At 37.7% G+C, this 27,132-nt stretch overlaps 1 protein-coding gene across 1 annotated transcript in view; it reads right to left on the bottom strand.

Moving 5' to 3' along the window:
- Prex2 (phosphatidylinositol-3,4,5-trisphosphate-dependent Rac exchange factor 2) overlaps positions 1-27,132 on the bottom strand; it is a 172,233-nt gene that overhangs the window by 64,703 nt on the left and 80,398 nt on the right. The window contains exons 5-9 of the mRNA XM_013034479.1: positions 24,014-24,115; positions 19,732-19,893; positions 11,929-12,062; positions 8,868-8,971; positions 648-797 (exon numbers count right to left, since the gene is read on the bottom strand). Of these exons, the coding sequence (XP_012889933.1) occupies positions 648-797; positions 8,868-8,971; positions 11,929-12,062; positions 19,732-19,893; positions 24,014-24,115 (652 nt within the window). The remainder of the gene's footprint in view (positions 1-647; positions 798-8,867; positions 8,972-11,928; positions 12,063-19,731; positions 19,894-24,013; positions 24,116-27,132) is intronic.

Raw genomic sequence — 27,132 nt, 5'->3', positions numbered from 1 at the left:
GAGAGTCTTTTTGCATATAAAGTCTGTGAGCTGCCATACCAAAGACATTTTGAAAACTTTCATAAAATCAAATCTCAACTAAGACTCCTATATGAACAAGTTGCTTATTGGTTACATTGCCTTATAGTCGATAACAATCTAATAATATTTAAAGTTTACCTGAACATCTATTGTTTACATGTAACATATATGTAGATTACAGACATATAAGTAACATATATACACATATAATCTATATAAAACACATACACACAAAATGCTAATCCTAATTAGGAAGCTAAGCTTATTTGGTCTAAGAAGTATTGAAGTCTGTCTTTTAAAGGTAGACTGATAAAGTATTAAAGAAAGACTTGAAAGGTAGGAAAATGATGTAAAAAAAAGAAAAGAAAAGCTGAAAAAATTGTAAAGTAAAATTAAACCAAAAGACATCATGAGCCATAGTATAATTACATTAAACAACTCAAGATTTTCCTATACCAACTTGAATGTGACTGTTAAAGTATACACTAGTTTGTAGCTCATCTGACACAGTAAATAAAGGTGAGCACTAACCATTAAACCATTTTTCCTAATTTATTTCTATTATCTGTTCTCAAGCCAACTTAAAATTCTAGAAAGAATGAATGGTTCCCAGCGCATACACCCACCTTTTCGTCGCTCTCTTTCTTTCAAAATGGCTTCCAACCATTCGTGCTTTTCTTCAGGTGTCTTTGCCATGCAAACAAACCATTTATTTTTTGCTGTGTTATGTATCTTCCATCCATTAACAACAATGTGCCCACTACTGTGAAAGTCAGCTGAAAAGTCACAGAGGAAGTCAATGATTAAAATGTGATATATAATATTGCATCAACATAATTAAGTTCACGAAAGCTCTATAGCCACTGAATTCTTCAAAATAATTTAACTGTCAGGTGCCAGTGACTCACGCCTGTAATCCTAGCTAATCAGGAGGCTGAGATCTGAGAATCTCCGTTCAAAGCCAGCACAAGCAAGAAAGTCTGTGAGACTCTTATCTCCAATTAACGATCAGAAAACCAGAAGTGGTGCTGTGGCGCAAGTGGCAGAGCACTAGCCTTGAACTGAAAAGCTGAGGGACAGCGCCCAGACCCAGAGTTCAAGACCCAAAACCAACAGTTACAAAAAAAAAAGCAAAATAATGTAACCAACTTTATTATGTTAATTTAATTATACATATAGTTAAAATGAAGGTAAATTATATATAACTATATAAGTATATATACATATATGTGTATGCATGCATGCATATATATATGGCTATATGTACACACACACACACACACACACACACATAGTGCCCATGGCTCCTGCCAGCAATTTTCCTTAAGATACTGGAACGAAAAAAATCACAGGATGGAAGTTCAGAGCCAGATTTGACAGAAAAGTCTCTGAGACTACAACTTCAATTATCCAGCAAACTACAAAACTGAAAATGTGGCTCAAATGGTAGAGAGCCAGCTGTGAGAGAAAAAAAAATGTCAAGTGAGATAATTAGGCCAAGTTCAAACACATGCACATACACGTGCATATATGTGTGTATATATGTGTATATGTTCATATAAACGTATATAAATGTTTGTATGTGTCAGATGCAGCTACTGTTTAATAATGAAACCTTTGGGGCTGGGAAGGTGGCTCAGTGGTAGAGCGCTTGCCTTGCATGCCTGAGGCCCTGGGTTCGATTCCTCAGCACCACATAAACAGAAAGAAAAAAACCGAAATGGCGCTGTGGCTCAAGTGGTAGAACGCTAGCCTTGAGCTGAAGAGCTGAGGGACAGCGCCCAGGCCCAGAGTTCAGGCCCCACAACCAGACCAAAAAAAAAAAAAATAATGAAACCTTTGTAACACACAACATTAATATATTACAATGCAATTAAACACCACAAAAATATTTACTTGCTCTATATATGACAATACTGCTCTCATGTTTCTAAAGCAAAAAGAGGTTTTTCCTTAATACTCAAACACACATGTACTAAATTCATTTTGTCTTTGTAATATTCTCTGCAAATAATACTCCACATTTTGAGACGATCAATACCCACAGAACAATTCTTCAGTATTAAATATCAAGAACAATAAGAATAGGATAAATCAGCAGAACACACCCCCCATGGAACACCGAGGCTATAATAAATGGAAGCACATCAATGAAGAAACATTACCCCTGCCCTGGTTGAAATGTAGTCTTTAAAACCACACAGTGTGATACAATCCAAATGAATAACAATTCACAAAATGATGTTCTCTGAGGATAAATTGACATTTAATAGTCTTTTTCAAAATCTTCTCCTAATTGTGTCTAAATTGTTATAATGGGTGAGAGATGTCACCAGAAGATACTCTCCACCAACTCTTCCCAACAGCAGGAAGAAAATCATTATGCCACTTAGAAAGAACATTAACTGGCACAACCTTCCCTGCCAACCACAGAGGTCAAGGTAGAAAGGGGGGAAAACAAAGGCCTGAATCAGCATTGACCCCAAGTGCAATGACACTTTTCCTTTGTCTCCTCTGAAAGCCATTAAGTGCCAATAGCCAGGACAGGAGAGCTAAGCCCCACTGCTAACAGTGGTTTTGCCAAGAACTTCCTGGCACTTTCCTGGCTTGGTGCTGGGCCTCTCAATGATCTGTTTTATCTAGTAAGTTTTCAGTGAAAACAGATATTCTTGGCATTCATTTCCCCGAAGTCTGGTTTCATGGTCTTTTGTATTAGTGCCAAACATTACATGTTATCTGTCTTTGGACTGTGAGTCCCCCAAAGACAGGGATGCTGCGCAGTTGTGGGCTTTTTGAGTCTGAATCAGATTGTATTACGATGTTAATCTGCATTTCCTATATGTGCCTTAAGCCCATGAATTATCAGTTACAACTTCCCATATAGAGATTCATATAGGCAGAGGATTTTCCCCTTGTAAAGAAATTACAAGCCATCTTGAAGGAATTTTTGTTCTTTTGTTATCATTCTATGTTTAATTCATGTCCATAATCTATACAAATTAACCCAATCTTATCATTCACGTCATATCAAGCATGAACAAGCATTAGTGGGGAAATAAATATTCCTTCAAAATTATCCTCCAGACTCTCCTTAAGAGCTATGCAAAAACAGAAAGCTTGATAAACTGGTGGGAAAAAATTTAAGTTCTAGACTATACATTGTCTCAACTCTTTGGCCCAACTTGTCATGTGAAAAGACCAGAGCCTATGGGTAGTTAAGTAAAGCTTGCACAACTGATTAAAAAAAGAAAGCCACAATAACTACATGCAGCTTGTGTAATTAGCAACACTGAGTTTGCTAGAAATGAGCACTGCTAATTCATCCCACAGGATACAGGGAAACACAAATTCACGTACCAAACCCAGCAAGACAAGGACATTACACTGGCATGTGCTCTGGGCCAGCCATCGTTAGAACGCCCTTCCTTCATTACTGTCGTTAGACTTTGTCTTCTTCACACCCTGTTAACTTGTCCTTCAGTTACTTTCTATCAAGTCTCTACTCAAAAATGTCTGGGTGTCTCACCAATGAATTTGATAAACATTTATTTTCTAATCTGTACCCAATCTAACTGATGCAACGTTCCACTGCCTACTAATGTGAGCTACCCCGTCCTGCTGCTCTCCTTTTTGCACCGGTAACTACAAATATACTCCTCAGAGCTAGAATCCCATGAAGGAAGCCTATTTGCCTCTCTGCTGTATTCAGAGTGCACCCACTTCTTCTATGAAACCCTGTCTGATCACTCCAGTCTGTGCATTCAAACTTCCTCTAGTATGCATACAGCTAAATTCCAAAAAGACATGGGAGCATATAATTGACTGTGGTGACTCTATCTGCAGCGTACAGAAATTGAGATCATTAGCTGGCTCTTACATGTACTATCACAAATAACAGGTGAAATATTCACTCCTATACTACTTGTGGGGAAAAGAACAGCTTCTGTCACAAAATTGTTTCAAACAACTTTATGTCTTTATTTTTCCTATCTTAGGCAATAAAATATTTGTGGGTAAAGATTTATGAAACAATACTTGCAAAGCCCTTTAAGCACCTAGGTTAAAGGCTTGACAGAAATTGCTATACTCAGTAGACACTATGTTGGAAATAAACTATACAACTTGTCAGCAAGACTGGGAGGGAAAATCTGGGAGAGCATGAAGGAAGAGGTGACATTGTCCAAAAAGGAATATATGCATTACCTGACTTATGAAATAGTAATTGCTCTGTATATCACCTTTATAACAATAAAAAATACTAAATAAAAGTTACTTTATTAAATATTGAGGTACACATCCAAATTGCAGGTTAGTCTGAAGAAAAGGAAAAGAAAAATGTCTTTGTTTGAAAAGACATCTTCCTCATGTGTTACAGAATTTTAAGTGAAGAAATAAGTTGTTTTTAAAAAGTTTGCATGAGCCGGGTGCCAGTGGCTCATGCCTGTAATCCTAGCTACTCAGGAGGCTGAGATCTGAGGATCATGGTTCAAAGCCAGCCCGGGCAGGAAAGTCCGTGAGACTCTTATCTCCAATAAACCACTAGAAAACCGGAAGTGGTGCTGTGGCTTAAGCAGTAGAGCGCTCACCTTGAGCTGAAGAGCGCAGGGACAACGCCCAAGCCCAGAGTTCAAGCCCAAGACCAACAAAAAAATAAAAATAAAAATAAAAAGTTTGCATGATAGTTTTCTCATGTCTATTGTAAACTCATAAATAAACTGGGTACAATGGGATGGGCCTGTAATCCAGCACTCCTGATAAGACAGGAAGATCACAATTCTAAGCCAACTTAGTCCGCATAGTACCCTGTATCCAAAAAAAAAAAAAAATCCATATAAAAGCCGGGTGCTGGTGGCTCACACTATAATCCTAGCTACTCAGGAGGCTGAGATTTGAGGATCATGGTTCAAAGCCAGCCCAGGCAGGAAAGTCCTTGAGACTCTTATCTCCAATAAACCACTAGAAAACCAGAAGTGGTGCTTTGGCTCAAGCGATAGAGTGCTCTCATTGAGCTGAAGAGGTGAGGGACAGTGCCCAAGTCCAGAGTTTCAAGCCCCATGACCAACCAAAAAAAATCTATGTAATTAGAAATATATGTACATAAATATGTTTATGTGTATCTATTTGGATACATACATAAACATATATACATATGTATATACAGATAATAGGCATAAATATGTAGTATACGTACTTTATTACCTTGTAAAGTATGTATACCATGTACACATGTTCTTCAAAGTTCAGAACTGCTTCTTATTTATTTCAAAACATATATTAAAAGCTGAGTGTCAGTGCATTATGCCTGTAGTCCTAACTACTCAGGAGGAGAGACCTCAGGAACAGTATTCAAAGCTAGCCTGGGCAGGAAAGTCCAAGAGATTCTATCTCTAATTAACCAGCAAAGACATTGGACTTAACACACACACACACACACACACACACACACACACACACACACACAAGCACGCGCAACCATAAACTATCTTTTCAATAGAAAGCACAGAATGCTTCCACACTCGTTCTACATGGCCAATATTACTCTGATTCTAAAACAACATTTTTCAATAGAATACTCAAAATCAGATTCAACAAGGCAGTAAAAAATTATGACTGTGGTCAAATTGGTTTCAGTTCAGGTCTATAAGGAAGGCTAAGCATATGCAAATCAATAAATATAACATAGTACAGAACCATATTCCAGGATAAAAAAAATCACATAATCATCTCAATAGATACAGAAAAACCTTTGCAAAATGTTCAGCATCCCTTCATGCTCAAAGCCCTAAAGAAAGTTGGCATAGAAGGAGCATAAGGGCTATCTAGGAAGAACCCACAGCAAACTAAATGGGAAAACTTCGAAAGCATTTCCTCTATAATCACAATGAGACAAGAATGTCTGCTTTTCACTCTTATTCAGTATTTAAAATTTTTAGCCAGAGTAATAAGGCAAGAAACAAAAAGAAATTCAAGTATGGAAGGACATCAAATTATCTCTATCTAACAAAGGATATGAGTCAGAAAATCCTAAAATGAATTTAGAAAATTTAGCAAAATAGCAGAATACATACATCAACGAACATACATCAGTTTCTGTCCTTTTCATCAATAACTAAGTCTGAGAATGAAATTAATCTTATTAACAAGAGCCTCAAAAAAACCCATAGGATCAATCTAACTGGCCAGGCATGTCTATAATCCTAACTATAACTATACGGAAGGAATAGGAGTAAGGATCTTGGTCTAAGGCTGGCCCAGGCAAATGTATGTGTTCTTATTAGAGAACAAAACAAGGCAAAAAAGGGCTGGAGATGTGGCTTTATCACTTGATGCCCTGAGTTCAAACCAGTATGCGTCATTAAAAAAATTAATTAAAAAATCTAATCATGAATGTTAAAGACCTCTGCAATGGCAATAAAAACAGGAAGGAAACAAACTAAAAATACTTGAAGCAAAGTCTTCTCATGTGTTATAAACAGGGAGAATGAATGCTATTCAAATGGCCATGCTACTAAAAGTGACCTATAAAGTCAATACAATCCCTATCAAAACATCATCACATTTTCAAAAAAAAATTAGAAAAAAGAAAAAAAAAAAGAAATCATCAAGTGCTTGTGGCATATGCCTGTAATACTAGCTACTCAGCAAGCTGAGATCTGACGATCATGGTTTGAAGTCAGCCAGGGAAAGAAAGTCTGTGAGACTCTCATCTCCCATTAACCATTAATGAAAAGCCAAAGTAACAAAAACAGCATGAAGACTAACATAAAAACCATACACTAATGGAATAGAATAGAAGACTACAAATAAACCTACTAATCTATTTCCAAGTAAGTCTCTACAAAGGTGTCAAAAACATATTTTGGAAAGAAGAAAGACTTTTCAATAACTGGAGCTGGGAAAACTAGATATTCACACATAGAAGACAGAAACTAAACCTCTATCATCTTGTTTTATAAAAATCAATTAACAAATGAAATGAAGATCTAATGTAACACCTGAAACTAGAAGGAAACATGGACAATCTACTTCAAAGCATTGGTGCAGGCCATAATCACTAGAATAGGATTTTAGTAGCCTGGATACAAAAGATACAGGTGGACCTGTTGCAACAATGAGAAGTACAAGTTGTCATGTCCAAAACGAGCTTTACAACGTGCGGGGGTGGGGGGGAAGGGGGGGGGAAGGAGAAGGATTGGGATTGGGGGGGAGGGGGGAGGCGGGGAAGGGATGTGAAGGGTAAACAAAGGAGGAGGCTGCAATGCTTGGTAAGAAATGTATGCATTATCCTGCCCATGTAATTGTAACTCCTCTGTACAGCATGTTCACAAATAAAATAAAATTAAAAAAAAAAGCAAGCACTGATATATGGGACTACATTAAATTAAAAAGCTTCTGCTCAGCAAAGAAAAAGAGACAGGAAAGCAAAGCAAAGAGACAGCCAACAGAATGGGAGAAAACCTTTGCCAACTGTTCCTAGACAGTGGACTCATAGAGAATATATTTTTTTAAAAAACTCAAAAAGTTAATAGAAGAAAAAAAATCACAAATGTCAGTACAGGAGTGTTATCCTCACAAGTGAAATGTAGAGTCCTGAAAATCATGAGCTCCAGGCCAGTATGGGGATATAGTAATATGTCTCAAGGAAGAGAAGTGAAAAAAGGGAAGAAAAGAAAAGAGAAGAAGAGAGGGAAGGAGAGAAAAAGGAAGGAGGGGGAGAGGAGGTAATGAGACAGAACAGTAGAAGAGGGAGAGGGAGAGAAGGGAAGGGAAGGGAAGGGAAGGGAAGGGAAGGGAAGGGAAGGGAAGGGAAAGGAAGGGAAAGGTTTGATTCAGTCAATAAATGACACCACAAATGAGCACAAAAAATGGACAAATGAACTTCTCAAATGAAGAATTGATGTTGGTATGATTTGTGGAGGGGAAGGGAAAAAGCAAATCATTTAAATAGGGATACAGGTGGACCCATTGCAACAATGAGATGTACAAATTGTTATGTCGAAAAACGAACTTTACAACTTTGGGAGGGGTGGAGGGGGTGGGGAAGGGAAGGGATGGGAAAGGGAAATGAAGGAGGAGGCAACAAGCTTGATAAGAAATGTACTCATTATCTTGCCCATGTAATTGTAACCCCCCTGTATGGTATTTTCACAATAAAAAAAGAATTATAAATGTTCATATATAAGAAAAAGTACTGTACAACTTTAGCCATCAGGGAAATACAGATCAATAAAGATGATGATGACCTTAAAGTAGTGAAGGGAAAAGTAAGTTAACCAAGAAAGAACAGGTAGACTACATACATATATGGAATTGGATGGATTTAGGTGGAGATGATACGTGCATACATGGAGATGTATGCCCTTCCTCTACTTAGAAAATACTCCTAGGCTCTAATTCTATCCAAGTGATAATTCTGTCTCACAACAGATTTTACTACAGGCATTCTCTTTAGGGAGGGAGGAGATAGTTCTAGGGCTTGAACTCAAGGCCTCCTACTTGCTTGGCTAGGAAAACACTATGGAGTTGGGCCTCCAGCTCCTTGGCAACTGGTTATTTTTAAAATAAAGTTTTGCTTGTAGCCAGGGCATGTCCCTGAGGCACAATCTTCTTACTTTCAGGCTTCCGGTCTTACAGGCTTCACCTAGCTGCCCTCTGTGGAAATCTCAGCCTCCCACCAAACTACAATGAAAGGCTGCAATCAATAGTGCTCCCAACCATGGGTTAAAGAAGGGGACTCAGGCTTTTTCTACAAAAACTGGCCTGGATCCTGGATCCTATTTCCAGGCTCCCAAGAAGCTAAGCTGATAACGCCCAGCTCTGGCAATCTAAACCCAGGAATCACTTACCTGTGCCATCATCCACATTCTCCACTTCCATCACTTCAGTATTGATTCGGCCACGAAAAAGGTACCTATGTCCATCTGTGGATGTTTTACTGTTCTTCAACCGTCTTAAAGTGAATGGAACCACAAAGACTTTGTTAGTAAGTTTAATATAAAATAATGCAAAATATACTTTAAGACATTATTTTAAAAATAATAGCATGAATTCAATCAACATTATCAAAAGATTTTGGAGCTTGATGATTTTCCTTGAGTCATCTCATTCATAACAGTACCAGTTAATGTGCAGGATATAACTGCAACACTAGGATTTTTTTAACTTAAGCACTGTCTTAAATATATACATCAAGGGGCTGGGCAGGTAGCTCAGTGGTAGAGTGCTTGCCTAGCATGCATGAAGCCCTGAGTTCGATTCCTCAGCACCACATAAGCAGAAAAAGCTGGAAGTGGTGCTGTGGCTCAAGTGGTAGAGCACTTGATCTGAAGAGCTGAGGGGCACTGCCCAGGCCCATAGTTCAGGCCCCACAACAACAGATAAATGGATAGAGAACCTATGGTACATATATACCATTGAATAGTATACAACCATAAAGAATAATGAAATCATGCCATTTTCAGGAAAATGGATGGAATTGGAGAACATTATCCTGAACAAGATAAGCCAAGATTAACAAAAAAGCTCCCCCAAACCTACATATTATATGTTTTCAGTTATGTGTGGAAGCTATAAACCACACATATTCATGGAGATGTGCTTAGATATTACACCTATAGAAATATGTGTGTGTGGAGGGGGTGATTCTAATGATGGAACTGCTTAGGGAGAGAAGAAAAGAGGGAAAGGGAAAGGACAAAGAGTTTCTAAAAAAAAGCAACTGTGTCTAATAAATGCTGGGAAGGATTCTAATGTTCTAATGCCTTTGAACAACAAACTTCCAGTTTAAAATAATGAACCCAGGAAGCTGGAAAATATGTGTTGTGGGGAAGTTAGGTCAAAGGGAGGTGGAAAATAAATAAAGAGAAAGGGTTGGTGAATATGGACATAAGATTCTGTGTACATGTATGAAAATGGAAATGGAAATTGAGGGGATGGTTAGGGTTGGGAGAGATGGGGAGAAAGGTGAAAGGGATGACATTGATCAAAATGCATTGTACTCACAAACTGACAGCTTGAATCAAAACCCTTTTGTACACCTACTTAAAGGTAATTGTTAAAACATAAAAGAGTAATAGGACAATGACACCTGTCCAAATTGTTTTAAAAGGGGTCAGTGGGGTAAAATAGAGTGATAGAGGAGTTGGGTTTGATGAAAGACATTGTATAAAAGTGTAAAGATATCTCAATGACACCCACCTTGTAAACATAAACTAATTTTTAAAATCCATTATATTCAGGTGAGAAAATAGTTATAGAGTTTTCCTCAACATACCAATATTGTCAAACTAGCAGACTCTAAAGCCTGGTTACTTCAATGATGAACTGGTTTCTGTTACCTTCCTTTCTCATTTTTCAGTAGCTGGTAATTCCATATTTTTTTCAAGCTCTGATAAACAAACTCAATTAGTTTTTCAGAGCCTTCTTCAAAGAAAGAGACTGTACTAGAGGTTCTTAAGCTGAGAGATATCCAGCTGTAAAAATCTTTTTCTATACTGTTTTTATAATATAATTACTGTTTGCTTGTTGAACAAGCCTCTTAACACATGTATAAATCCTTTTGAAAGGTCTTCTTTATTTTTAAAGTAATGCTGAATATTTTAAACCTTTGCATATACTATGTCCACCATGAATTCAGCTGGTGTTGCATTCTCAATCTACCAGAAAATGTTTGGACACAGTTTCCTGACTTCTGAACATAGCATACACAATCACTCAAAACCCACTAGTCATGTGCCCTCAGTTGCATGAAGTCTATTGGTAGCATTGCATGAAAACCATTATATTCCAGGTGTAGATCATGTCTTAAGAATATTCAAGTAAGCCAAGCACCTATCTCTCGAGACTATAATCATAGCAACTCAGGAAGCTGAGTTCTAAGAACTGTGATTTGAAGCCAGCTTGGACAGGAAAGTCTACAAGACGCTTATTTCCAATTAGGCACTAAAAAGCCAGAATTGGAGTTGTGGCTTAAATAAAAGAGTGTGATGCTTAAGCACAAAAGCTCATGAACAGCACCCAGCCACTGAGCTCAAGCACAAGGACACACATGGACACACACACACACACACACACACACACACACACATACCACCACCACCACCACCACCCCCACACACGGATATTCAATTAAGTTAAATGCCACTATGGAAACAAGCAAAACCTTAAGACCATCCTTTTCCTTTTACAAGAGATATTAGATGATACTCAGAGCACAGCTATTGAATCAAAAAATAACTTCAGTGGGATACCAGGAAAAGAGAGCTGGGAGGATGAGAGTGGTATTTGGGTTGGCATGCTTCAAAAACACATTCTAATGGAGTTAACAAACTATAGGTACAACCATAGGACAGGTGGCTCAGGTGTAATCAGGGTAAGGATCATTGCAGGTAAAGAGACTGTGGGCTTTCAGGCCCCAAATTCTAGCTAGATCATTTATGTGAATTTTCAACAGTTCTAAAACAGTAACTACAGTAGGACGCAAATAAAGTGGTCAAAGAACTTAACCAATCCCTGAACCCGTGTAGAGCAGGGAGATGCTTTGCTCTGTACAAATGGAGTCCCCAGGGAAGTCAGAGAACAGGAAAGGCTAATGTCTGAACTTTCATGTGACAGGATTCTCAAAGGAAAAGAAGGAAATGGTTTATAAGGAGAATCAGGAAACAGGGCAAACAGACATGACAGCATCTCCTACTAAAGCACTGGGGTTAGGAACAAACGCCTCTCCTCAGGAAGGCTGTGAGAGGTAGTATCTTGAGATGGTAGTGACATTCAATCAGGGCCAGCAAGCTGGTGATAGGCCCGCATGGGCTGGTAAGGTGCTAAGCTCTGGGGGGCTCAGAGGCAAATGGGGAACCCCATGAAACAAATGAAAGGCATTTCTGAAGTGTGGCCTGCTGATGATCTTACCTGTGCTTTCTTTTGCAGTACACCAAAAGGTTATCGAAAAGAAAAAACACTCGTTCTTGAATATTTCCAGAAGAGATTTTCAGTAGGACTCCACACATCAGCATTTCAGTGCAGGTGTCAGTAATGTTGGAGCCCTAAGTCAGGAAAAGAGAAAAAGGTAATGCCTGATTATTTGATTCAATTTGTGATCAAACCCAAAGCTTCAGGAATGCTAGTCAGGAATGTTCTAACATTAAGTCATACTGGCAGCCCTGAGTAAAATTTTTCTATGTAATTATACGTCTACTTAGAAGTAGGATTGTTTTAAAAATTATTACATTTTTTATTTTAAGAATATACTTTAAAAAAAATCTATATAGGGGGCTGGGAAAGTGGCTCAGTGGTAGAGCGCTTGCCTTGCATGCCTGAGGCCCTGGGTTCGGTTCCTCAGCACCACATAAGCAAAAAGAAAAAAGCCAGAAGTGGCGCTGTGGCTCAAGTCGTAGAGCGCTAGCCTTGAGCTGAAGAGCTGAGAGACATCGCCCAGGCCCAGGGTTCAAGCCCCACGACCGGACCCAAAAAAAAAAGTAAAAAATAAAATAAAATAAAAAAATCTATATAGGAAGTGACTGTGGCTCACATGGCAGAGCATCAGCCTTGACCATAAAGCTAAGAGACAAAGCCCAGGCCCTGAGTGAATCCCCATGACTGGCACAAAAAGTAGTTAAAATTAAAAAGCAATATATGTATAGATTAAGTTCAAAGAGTACACGTATGAATGTAGATCTAAATATAACTCTGAATGAAGTCTCCTTTGTTTTCTAGGCTCCTGGTCAGGATCCATAGATACTTTGTGTCTATGTTTTGAGTATTTATGAACACATGCATATGTAAGAATACAATATCATTACCTATTTTATTTTAAAACCAGATCATTTTAAGCTAATTCATTACATTAATATCCATATTTTCCTTTGTTCTTTCTTTGGCCCAGTATGGGGAAAAGAGCATTTTGAACTTATCTAAAATGTTAGTATGGATCAATTTAGCAAGAAGCTTGGAAAAAGAGTCTTCTATCAATTACAGAAAGACACAGATGTACCTACCTATTGTTGAAATAAACCCTTACTGAGTGCCCCCTAAGATCACACAATTAATGACAGAAAAAAGGTAAGAGGCACAAATGGGAAGGGGCCTAGGTCCACAATCAAAAAGGAATGAAATCCCTCCACAGAACATCACTGTACACAATTCAGGATACATGCACTAGACTCTTGCATGTGCAATGCATGTCCGTTTTTGGTTGTTATAATCTGTTTCCACGACCTAACTTATCATAACTAATACATTAAAAAGAAGTTTTTTGTTGAGATCTGTAACTGTTCCTTGCAAGAAAATTTCAGTTTCAAATGTCTGACTTCTTTTAATCTGGAGGTAAATTTTTGATTCTTGTTTAGATCAATGATTGTGATATCATGTGTTTGGCACTAAAATAAAGAACAATAATTTAAAATTTTGTATTTCTGTAATAGTCACTAATATAGTTATGTGGTCATTATAAAATTTAAATTAAAAAATGACTAGAAATTTCTACAAGTAGCTTCTTAGCTACTTCAACAAATGTTTAAAAGGAAAATTCATTAAAGAATGTTATTATGTTAACATAATTTGTATTATAACATGTGTTTGTATTACAAACACATTTCCAGTTTCAGACACTTCCATTTTCATTTCGTTTCATTCTGATTCTATATATAGATGAGAAACATTTATACAATTTGAATATTCAGTATTCAGTCTTGTGTTCATTAAATAAAGATGATGATGAAATATGAAGTCTTAATTCTAGTGGTAATGATTTCTTACTATTTACTCATGATTAATAACATTCCTATCATAGTAAAAGGTCAGAATACAATGAAAACATAAAAATGGAACTAACAATGACAGGAGCTTTATCTTAAAACTGAATCTGTATTTACCAAAGCTCCTAGGCAGATTTCCTTTACCCTGTCCAAGAACAGTTTGCCATGTGAACCCTTTCTCTGAAATATATCTACTGTATATTTCATCACCACTGAATATTTCTTTAAATCTTCATGCTCCTTTTCCTGGTTAAGATTTGGTCTGTTTCAGAAATCAGTGCTAATTTTTAATTCTAAATATTTAATCTTTAGTATATTTTTGCCATTACAGAGCATGTACAATAAAACTTTAGTAAGATGAATATAAAAGTAGGTTTTAACCATTTCTAAAATATGTCAGACAATGTGCTAAAACCTTTCTCCGGGTATAAATATCTACCAGGTTGACCTCATTATAACATGAAACTATGTTAATTAACTACCATAAGAATTAGACTCCATTATTAGTCATTTCTGTTTAACCCAAGGGTCTAGCTTGGTTATATTGCCAACCTGATATTGCAAATCCATCAGAAAAACTCAAATTGCAAAGAGAAACTACCATCTTGGAAAGATGAAAGATAACACAAAGTTCAGAAAATTCCCCACTCCTGTGTAATACATTGACAGACAAAGATCTAACAGACTAGACCCATTCACAGTGGAAGAGATGAAAACTGACAAGAATGATGACAGATGGGTATTTCAAAAGAGAATCATTTCAATATCACAGGCGTCTCCTGAGGAATTCGATGAAGCAGTTATTTTAAAGCCTTTTGAAATACTAGGAGAGCAAACATGAAATGATTAATATCATAGTATCACCATGCAATCTTGTCACATAATATCTATCATATCACCAAAACTTAGCATTTGATTCACTCTTTGAGGTTCAAATTGTTAGGTAAAATTATAACCTTAATTCTGTTGCATATGAGATAAAAGAAACTACTAGTGTAAATATTCATTTTACCAAGACAAATTTCCAAACTGTCTCCCGCTACTGCTTAATGAAACTTGTTTATCTATTCAAGTGAATTCATTTTCTTTTTTTCCTTTTCTTTTCTTTTTCTCGGTTGTGGAGCTTGAACTCTGGGCTTGGGTGCTTTCCCTCAGCTCTTCAGCTCAAGGGTAGCGCTCTACCACTTGAGCCATAGCACCATTTCCAGTTTTCTGGTGGTTAATTGGAGTTAAGAGTCTCATGGACTTTCCTGCCATGGCTGGCTTTGAACCATGATCCTCAGATCTCAGCATCCTGGGTAGCTAGGATTACAGTTATGAGCCACCAACACCTAGTTGGATTCATTTTCAATGGTCTTAGAACCTCATACCCCCAAATAACAGCAACTATCTACAAGTCAATCCCACCTCAAAGCAGGAAATGATTTTTTTTAATCTACCAAGTCACTTACTACAGGAAACAAGAAAGAACAGTCTCATCGCCAATTTCTGGAAGATTTTAACTCAAGAAATAAAAGAGCATACACTGAAGTCAACACACCATCAGGCACAAATCTAATCCAATGGAAGCAAAAAATAAAAGCTTGCAACCCCAACAAGAAGTAGTTTCAAAATATACATGGAATACCATATTTCTCCACATTGCAAAGGCAATAGAGAGGAGGCCAAGTCTTTTTTAACTTTCCAAAACACAACAATTCTTTTTTATCTTTCTCAGTTTTATTTTTTATTATCTTTAAGTAGTCGTGCAAAGGAGTTGACATTTAATACAGAAGTTTATAAATACATCTTGATCAGTCACTCCTTTCATTATCATGAATCTACTTTCTCCAACATCTTTAAAACAAATAATTTCTCCTCATATCTTTTATTACAGCATTTTTTCGAGATTTAAAAGGCTGATCCCAAACAGACATATTAAGGACTTCAAGGTAAATTACTAGCTGAGCACCAGTGGTCCATGCCCATAATTGTAGCCACTCAGAAGGCTGAGATCAGAGGATTGCAGTTCAAAGCCAGCTTGGGCAGGAAAGTCTATGAGACTTTTATCTCCCATTAACCAGCAAATAGCTAGACATAGAGGTGTGGCTCAAGAATTACAGCACCATCCTTGAACAAAACACCAAGGCCCTGGGTTCAAGTTCCAGGACTGGAGAAAGAAGAAGAGAGAAAAGGAGAGAGGAGGGGAGGGAGGAGACAGGGGAGGGAAGAGGAAGAAGGAGAAGGGGAAGGGGAAGGAGTAGGGAAAGGGGAAGGGGAAGGGAGGTAGGGAGGAAGGGAGGAAAGAGGAAGGGAAGAAGGAAGGAAGGAAGGAAGCAAGCAAGCAAGCAAGGAAGGAAGGAAGCAAGGAAGGAAGGAAGGAAGCAAGGAAAAAGCTGAATTATTGAACAGTGTAAGATTTACTTGATATTCCCTTATCAAAAAATGCAAAGTTGTAAAATACTATTTCCCATCTGTAGAGACTTTCATTACATTCAAAGCATTTTTCACTTGATTTGACCCTTGCAATTATGCAAACTATGTATAAAAGATATCTGACAGCCAGGCTTTGGTGGCTCACTCCTGTAATCCTAGCTACTGAGGAGGATAGGATCAGGGACCATGGTTCAAAGCCAGCCTGGGCAGAAAAGTCTATGAGACCCTTATCTCCAATAAACTACTCAGAAAAAGCCAGACATGGTGCTGTGACTGGAGTAGTAGAGTACTAGCCTAGATCAAAAGAATCTCTGGGACAGCGTCCAGGCCCTGAGTTCAAGCTCCAGGACTGGCAAAAAAAAAAAAAAGATATCTGATGGGTCTGCCTCCAAGAAATGAGTCGGAGTCTGCCATTTTTTAAACAATGGCATAAGATTTGGAAAGAATAAATTTCAATTGTTTGTGTACCTACATTCTACATACAGGATTTAGTTGCACCAAATTAAGCTGCAAGAGTTAGTGAGAATTCATTATGAAAAACACAAGTTCATTTCATTGAGACATTAATTGACTTAGATGACACAATTTTAACTGAGTTGGAAACAGTCCACACTCATTGTGTGTCAGACTTCAATTGCCATTCAAAGGACTTTTAGTTCCTGACACATATCCTGAAATATCCTGAAAGGTTTGTAGGAGCTTATGGAATGAACTTGATAGGAAGCTATTTTTCCTACCATTTACCCAACACTCCTAGCCACAAACCGTGCTCAAGAAGTGCTGGATTCCATAACTACCATGCCATCTACATCTAAACTAAGCCCAGTACTGATTCAATAAGAACCACTGTCTCCCAAAATGAGCACTAAGTCCTGTGAGCAATTCATAAATACCTCTTCAATGCATTCTTACCAGATGAGCAGTTTCTCCTAAACCTCATGGATGACACCCATAGCTTTCCCCTCTCTCCACATCGGTGGAATGCAAACAGGAACCAGGTGTCTGATAAATGAGCCCTGCTCCAAGCTACAGCACTGGAAGTCCTAAAACTCCCAGCACTCTGAATGGCTCATCTCACACTCTCACTATCAAAGTCTACTCAAGGGGAATTAGTGCTGTCACTCTCCTGGCAACTAACCATTCATATTCACACAGCTCCTGTCCTTGAGGGAGCTATAGTTATTTCTGATTTCCTGACTATTTTACAGAATAGCCAAACTCTACTACGTTTCTTCAGCTTTGTTGCTCCATTTCCCTTGTACTCAGTACTCTAACAGAAATATTGGTGTGTTAGTCAGCTTTCTGTCACTGTAACAAATACCTGAAAGGAATGAAATTATTACATTGGCTCACATTTTCAGAGATTTCAGTCCACAGTTACTGGGCCATATTGCTTTGGACCTGTGGCAGCACAGAATATCATGGTAAGAGCATGTACATAGTAGACAAGGCCACTGGCCAGGAAGTAAGAGAAACAGGGAAAAGCAAGAGTTCCAATATCCCTTTCAAGGACCCACCCCCTATAACCAAACTTTGTTCCACTAGGCTTCAGCTCCAAAAGTTTCCATCATTTGCCAACAAGTGTTAACATGTAGCCCTTCGAGTACTTCAGAAGCTCTGAACTATGGTAGCTCACAACAGAGGTACCCTCTGTTGTGATAGGCACATCCATTTTCCTTTGAGTAACCAGTGCATACTGCGCAAACAATAGCAAAAGTGTTAAGAAATCTCCAGTTTCTGCAGTAAATTCAGTCTTTAGAACCCACACCAGAAGGAAACACAAAATCAGATTCCATTTCCCTAAAAGTTCTGAAAAGAGTTTTCTTTTTTAAGTTCTTGTTTTAGTAAAAGGCCTGGCAAAGTTCACTGACAAATCCTGAAACTTAAAGGAGTTTGGGTTTTCTCCCAACCTTTGAGTGACAACAGAACTGCAAAAGCAAACTTCACTCCATTTTTCTCATCCCAGCAGGACAGCTGCTCCCCAGGAAAGGAATTATCATCATGAATCAGCTGTAAAACACACAGCCATTCTAACTGATTGAAAGAGATAGCATTCATGGCGAAATGAGAGGTCACCCTGGACACTTGAAGTTGATGAATGCAGATGAAGAGGAAGCTAAATCAGAACCCAGGGTGCATTTGAACAGATCAGAGAGGAGTGTGGACAAATAGAATTCCCTCAGAATTGAGAAATCTGTGAATATCTGTCCAGATATGATTTTAGTTCTAAATGAAAATCAATATATTGAAGATAAGAAAACAAATTAGTCAACTAGAAATCCCTAAAGATTTGTATCCACTTGAATTTATATGATATAGTATTTGGCTGAGAACTAGTCAATCTTGCTTACTTTTTAATTCTTTATTAGCTTAACTTTGGTTTATAACATGAGAAAATTTATACAAGTGGAAAGTTCACACTCACTTAAATTAAGGTAATTTAAATACAGAATTTTAGGGGACTTGGGGGAGGTTATTTATTAGTTTGTAGCAGTAAAAGTAATATAAAATTCCAACGAGATGAAATAACTGGGGGCTTAAACTAACCACAGCTGAAAACATCTTCCAAATTCTAAACTACATTCTTCATATATATATATATATATATATATATACACACACACATATATATATATATACATACATATATATATGTATACAGAGAGAGAGAAATCTTTCCTTGCCAGGTATTGTGGAGAATTCCTATTATCTCACTATTTTGGAAGCTATAGCAAGTTCCAGGCAGGCCTAGGGTATAGAGTGAAATCACATCCTAAGGGGGGAAAGGAACTTGCTTTAATATTCAATGAGACCATTACATTTTTTTTTCTATCTTGAATAGAATTTAACAACCAAATCACATAGTTTCTCCCTTGTAGAAATAAATCAAACAGACAGATTAGGTATACTTAAAGTGGAATTCAACATCAACTTTCTAAAGTCTGAAAATAATGCCTCAGCACACATAATAAAATTTACATGCATTTTTTATTCTCTCAAGGATTCTGACTAGGTACTTCTGGACCAAACTTAAGACAGGAAAAAGAATTATTTACGATGCACAAATTCTGAAATACCAAGACTTAGCACTCAATATCAGCTCCATCACACGTTTCTCCACTCAAAAAAAGATATTAAAATAGCTGGGCACTGGTGACTCACACCTGTAATCCTAATATTTAAGAGGCTAAGACCTGAGAATCACAATTTGAAGATAGCCATGGCAGAAAGGTCAATGAGATTCTTATCTCCAATTAGTTAGCAGAAATGCATAAGTATATTTTTGACTACAAGTGGTAGAAATACCAGCACTGAGCAAAAAAGCCAAGCACGAGAGGCCCTGAGTTCAAGCCACAGTACTGTCACACACACACAATCAATCGTAAGATAATGATGAAAGCACATTTCAGAACTGATTGCAGTCCTTTAGCAATGACTAAGAACATGACTACTTCTCGTTCCATTCAATGTCAATAATTCTACTCACATAAAACATGACCTAGAGAACAACTGAAAGTGCGGTACTTGAGCAAAGGGACTGTACCTCCCAGCCTTCAATGTGAGACTGCCATTCCTCTAGAACTTCCAGCTTCTCCATCTGTCTCTTGGCCTCGTTGATATTGGAGCAGACAGCTTTCATGGCTTGGAGAGCTTCATTCACTGCCCCATAATCACTGTGCTTCCTTGGAGTCCGCTTCAGCAACTCCTGTTCATACATGAAAGAAAAATGTTTTTTCATCTTTCAGTTTTCTGGTACACCAGGTGCAGACTGATCAGGAAGTGAAGACTACCAAGATCAGGACAGCCACTTCCCTGACTGACATCACAAACTCCACTAAGATTAGATCAAAAGCAATAGGTTGAGCAAGTGTTGTCCTGCTGCAATTTGGCAGCTACTTTCCATACACAGTTGGTTTTTAACAATGGAGTGAGTTTTCTCTTTTAAAATGACCAAAGAGCTTACCTTGGAGCATGTAATTTTTTTATATAAGTTAGACTTTTGTTTTCACAAAAGCACAACTGTATGTGTAAATTTTGTTTTCCTTGAGTCTTTCACGGAATTAATTCTCAAATAAATCCATCCTATAATTTCAAAACTAAGTTAAATTCTTTGTGGTAACATCTCTGGAGACAATATGAAAATAGTTCCCAAGTAAAAGCAAACTTCGTATATGGATTCTACTCCAACAAAATAAATAATTTGTGAATGCTTCAAATCTCCATAACTAACAGGGCAATTTGTGATGTTTTCACCAATTACCCGGGTTCATTTTCTCTTTATGAACCCATATTCATATACCCAATAGTTTCCTTTATTGCTTTTGATGTTTGAGATTTAGGGGAAGTCATTTATTTATATTTTTCCATTTAGGATATCAAAATTAGAGAAATCTCTCATCTTTTCATCATTTTATAAGGTCTTGTTCGCTGTAATTTAGAGGACATCACATTAAACATCATCATCCACTGTCTAGACAGTTGTGACCACATTATTTTTTAATTAGTCACATGTCTCTGTACAACAGTTGCCATCAGACAGTTGCCTTCATCCTAGCGCTAATACCATTACAAAAACCCTGAGGCAAAACTTTGAAAGAATTTTCAAAATTCCTCATGAAATGGGAAAGCAAGAAGTTCTTGTAGGCTACTAGTTGTTTTCTTGTTGATCCTGCATTCAGTACTTTCAGACACAATCATGCAAAGCTAACACAGAGGGAGAACATATCACCTCACACATCCCAAAAGGAGCTTGACAAAACTATCTTGGATCACAAATCTGTGATCCAAATAAGGCTCAAATAAGGTTTCTCAAGACACTCTAAGGGAAAGAACTTCTAAGTAGTACCCAGTGGGTATCTATGGAGGTGAGACATGGATTTAGATTAGATGAAATGGCCAAAAACAGTACCAATGTTTGGGAAGTTACTTACTCTGAACTTTGTGTTGACTGGCTAAGTTAATTATTTCTAGTTCACCAAGTAAGATCAAACTATTATTATCTTGTGATTGCAGCCCAATCCCTTCAATATTTTTCTCAGGATAAGTAAAACCACCCAAGATAAAAGAGAATGCCAGCATTTTTTCAGCTGCTGGAACACCAAAGTACCTTCTATGTGAATAAACAGTTTTTCCATGTTTCTTCATGAAGATAATTTCCCATTTTCATGAAGATGATGTTATCTCTCTGCTCCTGAAAGGGTCTCTAAACTGATCTTCCATGGCAAGGTTGTATCCATCATAACAATTTTTGAGAAGTCAGTTCAAACACTCAAGACCATCCCTCAGAAGAAATGTGTGATTTAAAATAATCACTTTGTCACCAGGCACCAGTGGTTCACACCTGCAATCCTAGCTACTCAGCAGGCTGAGCTCTGATCACAGTTCAAAGCCAGCCCATGCAGGAAAGACCAGAAGATTCTTATCTCCAATAAACCACCAGAAAACCGGAAGTGGCACTGTGGCTTAAGTGGTAGAGTGCTAGCCTTGAGCTGAAGAGCTGAGGGACAGCGCCGAGGCCCAGAGTGGGGCCCAGGCTCCATGACCAACCAAAAAAAAGAAAAATCACTTTGTCAAGATATGTTGTAAAACAAAGCAGAATAATTGTCACTATAAGGATACATGCAAAGTACATCCCTGAGTTGGAGATCTATGGTAATTCTCAGTAAGAGTTGTGTTGGCATGAATACACCTGACACTGTAAACACTGTGTCAAAGGTTCACACAACTGGAGATTGGTATGTTCACCTCCCTGTGTGGCTTTTCATGGCTTAGCCAAGCAACTTTAGACTTGGGGTGTTTTTTAATCAAGAAGTGATCCTTCTTCAACAAATTTTACACAGATAATTCATTTGAATGACAATGACATGTATATATATGTGAGTGTGTGTGTATATATATGTGTGTGTGCAATATATATATATATATACACATATATATATATGTATATATATATGGAGCTCAAATTAATAGCTTTTAAGGGCCAGGTGCTATTGCTCATTTATATAATCCCAGCTACCCAGAAGTGGAGATAAGAAGGTCAGTTCAAAAGCAGTCTAAGCAAAAAGATAACAAGTCTACATCTTAACAATAAGCTGGACAAAATGACACCCACCAGTCATTTCTTGCGTAAGTAAGAGGATGGTACTCCCAAGCTGGTTTGAGGTGAACCTTATTTCAAATCAACTAAAATGAAAAGGGCTGGGGGTATGGCTTTCAAAGTAAGCAAGAAGCCCTTAGCTCAAACAACTCTAGCAAAAAAGAACTCTAGCAAAACATTATAAATCACCATATTAAAAACTTACTATATTCATGACATTCCTAGTGTTTTTAAGAGTATGGATGGTAGTCTGGTGCCAGTAGCTCACTCCTCTAATCCTAGCCACTCAGGTGGCTGAGATGTGTAGACTAAAGCTCAAAGCCAAAATAAAGAGATAAATCTGAGAGACTTATCTCTAATAAACTAACAAAATGCTAGAGGTAGAGATGTGGCTCAAGTGGTAGAGTGCCAGACTTTTGAATAACAAAGAGGAAGCAGGAGCAGGAGACCTTAAATTCAATTCCTAGTACGGGAATGAACAAAGCAAAGTTTAGATGCTAATAATTAAAATATTAAATCAGAATCAAAATATGAACAATAACTGCTAGTATTTAGGGAGTCCATATGACACTAAATGATGTATATAAAAGTTAACTTAATTATTACTGAAAATCCTCTAAGTAATTTATTCATACAAACATATATCCAATCACATACATATATACATTATTCTAGGTACAGCTATAATTTTTACAGCATCAACTCTGTTTCATTTAAAAAGTATTAAGGGTCTAGATTACACACTCCAGTCAGAGAGCTAGAAAGCAAAACACTGAGGGTTTAAACTTGAGGCTTGGGTGCTTAACTACCATCCCAAATTACCTACCCTAACATGTATCATTCTAAATATTGTAGTTTCACATACTGCTATCATTTATATACTATACACTGGTCACAATAAAAGCATTTGCAATTACAATGAAGCAACAGACCTAGGGTCATTAGTATAGCATTTCTTGTCTTTAAAAGGTTACATGTTCTAGCTGGGCACCAGTGGCTCACACCTGTAATCCTAGCTACTCAGGAGGCTGAGATCTGACGATCATGGTTCAAAGCCAGCTCAGGCAGAAAAGTCCATGAGACTCTTATCTCCAATAAACCACTAGAAAACCGGAAGTGACACTGTGGCTCAAGCAGTAGAGTGCTTGCCTTGAGCTAAAGAGCACAGGGACAGAGCCCAAGCCCAGAGTTCAAGCCCACAATCAAAAAAAAAAAAAAAAAGGTTACATGTTCTTAACAATCTCATTCCATTTCTGTCCCTTATTGTTCCATACTGACCCAAAGCATTCACTTAAAACAATCATTTAAAATCCAAGCTCAGATATGTTGACTTTAACTTCACTGGCATCACAAAAGTCACCAAAGTTTTTGAAAATCAAAAAATATATATATAAACATTGGATTTATTAAAAATAATGAGCCTGATAGCTAAAGTACTACATTAACAATCATCACAGACTTAATTGGATCTCATTTGAAACTAATGTAGGTCCTCTCCATGAATCTCAAACAAGTGTATTTTTTGCAAAAAGGCACTAAAAGCCATTTTTAGTGGCTTTTCCACTAACAATCTCTTTCCTACTTCATATATAAATTAGTAACAAAATACAGCTTTTTTTCCAATAATTATGCTTTGCCTTTAGAAAATATCTTTTTAGAATACTAGGCTCTTTAAAAAGTAATTCTTTAAAAAGACCAGGAAAATAAGCAGGTACAAAGAATAAAATACCTTCAAAAGGAGAGGATACTTGCATATCCTTTGTATTGGTGTTACTAAATATCCTTCCAGGGGAACATCTGTGTTCTTTCGTCCGCCAAGCAACATGCAGTTCTGGGTTGAAAAGAAGCATCCGTAAGTATGTTTATTAAACCCAAGGCTGTGAAACTTTTTTTTTTTTGATGGGCATGGGACTTGAACTCTGGGCCTGGGCACTGTCCCTCAGCTCTTCAGCTCAAGGCTAATGTTCTACCACTTGAACTACAGCACCACTTCGGGTTTTCTGGTGCTTTATTGGAGATAAGACTCTCATGAACTTTCCTGATCAGGCTGGCTTTGAAACATGATACTCAGAGCTCAGCTTCCTGAGTAGCTAGGATTACAGGCATGATCCACCAGCGCCTGGCTGTGAAACTTGTCTATCATAAAAGCTTATGCTGAGAAGACAGGAAAACATGTATCATTGGATACTTTCTTTCTTTAATAAGATGTTCTGGTTTCAGCCATAAGTAACACTTTCATAGAGTCAAAGAAAAGCACTTCTGATTTTATATTGGATATAGAAACCAAAATGTGTATTTTTTTTCTATATACAACTGGGACAGATTTCAGAGTTCTAATTTTCCTCTCTGAAAAAGTGGCAGACTTTTTAAAATTTTACTTTATTCTGAAGGTGCTGTACAGAGGGGTTACAGTTACATGAGTAAGGTAATGAGTATATTTCTTGTCAAGCATTATTACCTCCTCCTTTGTTTTTCCTGTAATTCCCTCCCTCGTGTCCCTCAATCTTCTCCTTCTCCCCCCACCAAAGTATAAAGTTCATTTCCAACATTAAATCTCATTGTTGCAATGGGTTATCCTGTGTCCTCATTTCAGCATTTTGTTATTCCCTTTCACCTACCTAAATTAGATAAATGTATGTACAAGATGCAGGGTATCAAAATCAAGTACAATGACAAAAGGGGATAAGTGGCAGATTTTAACCTATTCTAAAGTCTCTGTTGCTATTCTACTCCACTGAAGTTACCAGGCTGCTACCTAGTATCAGAGGAGGCAATCGGGAAGAATTTCCACAGAAAGGGAAAGGAGAAAGCTTAAAGTCAGCAATCAGAAAACAGACTAGAGACCTGCAATTCCTATCAGAGTGACAGTCATTAGGGAGGAGAAGATCTCTCAGGTATCAAACTGCTAAATGTGATTGTTCCGCATTCATTGAGAGAGAATGCAAAGGCTAAACAGGAAAGGATGTAAAACAGTTGTTTGCTGTCCTTAACAGCTCTGCCTTGGGCCCCAATTTGTGTATCCAAGACAGCAAAATCAGAGCCACAAAGACAACTTCACAGGACACCAGGAAAGACAGAGTAGCAAATGTCTGTTTTTACCCACAATGCTCTTGGGTAGTTCCATTACCTATCTAATCCCCATACGATCAAAACAAGCTTCTTTCAAACTATGTATGGTATTTTCCCCCAGAGCAGTCTTCAAAAGCACAATTATTCACTGCTCATACTTTCAGTATTCCAAGTGTTCCAGCATGAGTTACCACCCCAATAAATGTGGCCATCCCCTTACCTAGTTCTGGGCTGGAAGGTCCTAAGAGAATGCAAGTAGAGTTTTAATGCATTTCAATTTCCTTTCCCTGGTTAGATTGTGAACTCTTTGGTAGAGCAGAGATGTGCCACCACTTTTAACTGGCTCTTTCCTTGTATACACATAAACAATATGTGCCCTGCCCACCCTAATGGTTCATGTCTGTCATCCTAGCTGCTTAAGAGACTCAGCTCTAGAAGATCACAGGTCAGGAGCAGCCTGAGAAAAGTTTGTTAGACTCCATCTCTAAACTAACTAGCAAAAAGCAGCACTAGAGACATAGCTCAAGTGGTAAAGCCTCAGCTTAGTAAGCACAAAGCTCTGAGTTCAAACCCCACTACTACAGTTTATGAATGTCTGAAAGTAACATCTTAAAACTCACCAAAAACAACTCAAAGGAAGGGGGAAGCAGGAGAGGGTTAGAAATGAGTGATAATGGCAGGGTGAAATTGATCAAAGTACATGTTAGTTCTATCCCCTATCACATCCCCAAGTCATCAAAATATTCTTTCCCTCAGAAAAATTCTTAAAAACACCATTATCCACATCTTATACTTCCAGTATCTCATATTATATCACAGTGAAACGCTTTTGTACAAGTAATATTTGCCAATAAAGATGTTAGGGCCTGGAAAATAAAAATAGTCCCCATCACTGAAGAAACAATTGATGTGTTTCCTAAGTTTCCAGAGCTTTCATGGGTCAGAAAAACTTACAGAGGTAGCACCATAACCAAGGCCTAAAAATAAACACTATCCTCACTCTGAACTTGGAAACCCTTGGATGTTTTTCACGTGGTGTTTCTCATTCCTGTTTTATGAATAAGGAAAATGATACTAGAAATATAAGAAAATGCCTAAAAGTCATCCAGATAATGTGTAGCCAATTAGTACAGAGTAACTACCGAGTAACCGTATGGTCACCTGATGGCAGCATGGTGGCTTGTGACCCCCTTAGTGGACTTTACACTAGTCACAACACAAACAAGGCTAAGCTAGTTCCATCAGAGCCGCACCCGCCCACCAGAGAACTTCATGCTAAAGGGGACTAAAAGAGGATGCTAAGGGCAAAAAAAAAGAAAAGAAAAAGAAAAAAAATCCCACACCCATAAGTGTTGTTGATAAAATCAGTCCATTTCATAAGAAAAGCAGGAAATTCACACAATGCTAGCCTGAAATTACAGTCCAGCTTGGGGCAAGTGACAGACTAAAAAATAACTCATAATTTAACAGTGCTAACCAAGAGAGTTAGAGATGGCTTGGGGAAACTGCATTTCTCTCTGGCTAACTGGGCAGTTGTGTATATACAGGAAAGACCTAAAAGAATACTATAAGAGGAGAAACCTAAACTCTGGCATACCACCTGACCTTTGAAAATACCAGCCCATACCCTCACACAGAGATCCATACAGAAGAAAGCTAATGATAGCTAAATTTCTCTGACATATCACTGAATGGCTATTAAACTACACAGTCCCCAGAGGGATCTCTAAAAAAGTAAGCCTGAATTGTAAAAATAAGCAGAACAGAGATATCAGCTGC

This window comes from Dipodomys ordii, unplaced genomic scaffold (assembly GCF_000151885.1).
Source record: "Dipodomys ordii isolate 6190 unplaced genomic scaffold, Dord_2.0 Scaffold190, whole genome shotgun sequence".
Classification (NCBI taxonomy): Eukaryota; Metazoa; Chordata; class Mammalia; order Rodentia; family Heteromyidae; genus Dipodomys; species Dipodomys ordii.
Note: the sequence above shows the minus strand (reverse complement) of the source record. Positions and strands in the feature narration are given on the sequence as shown.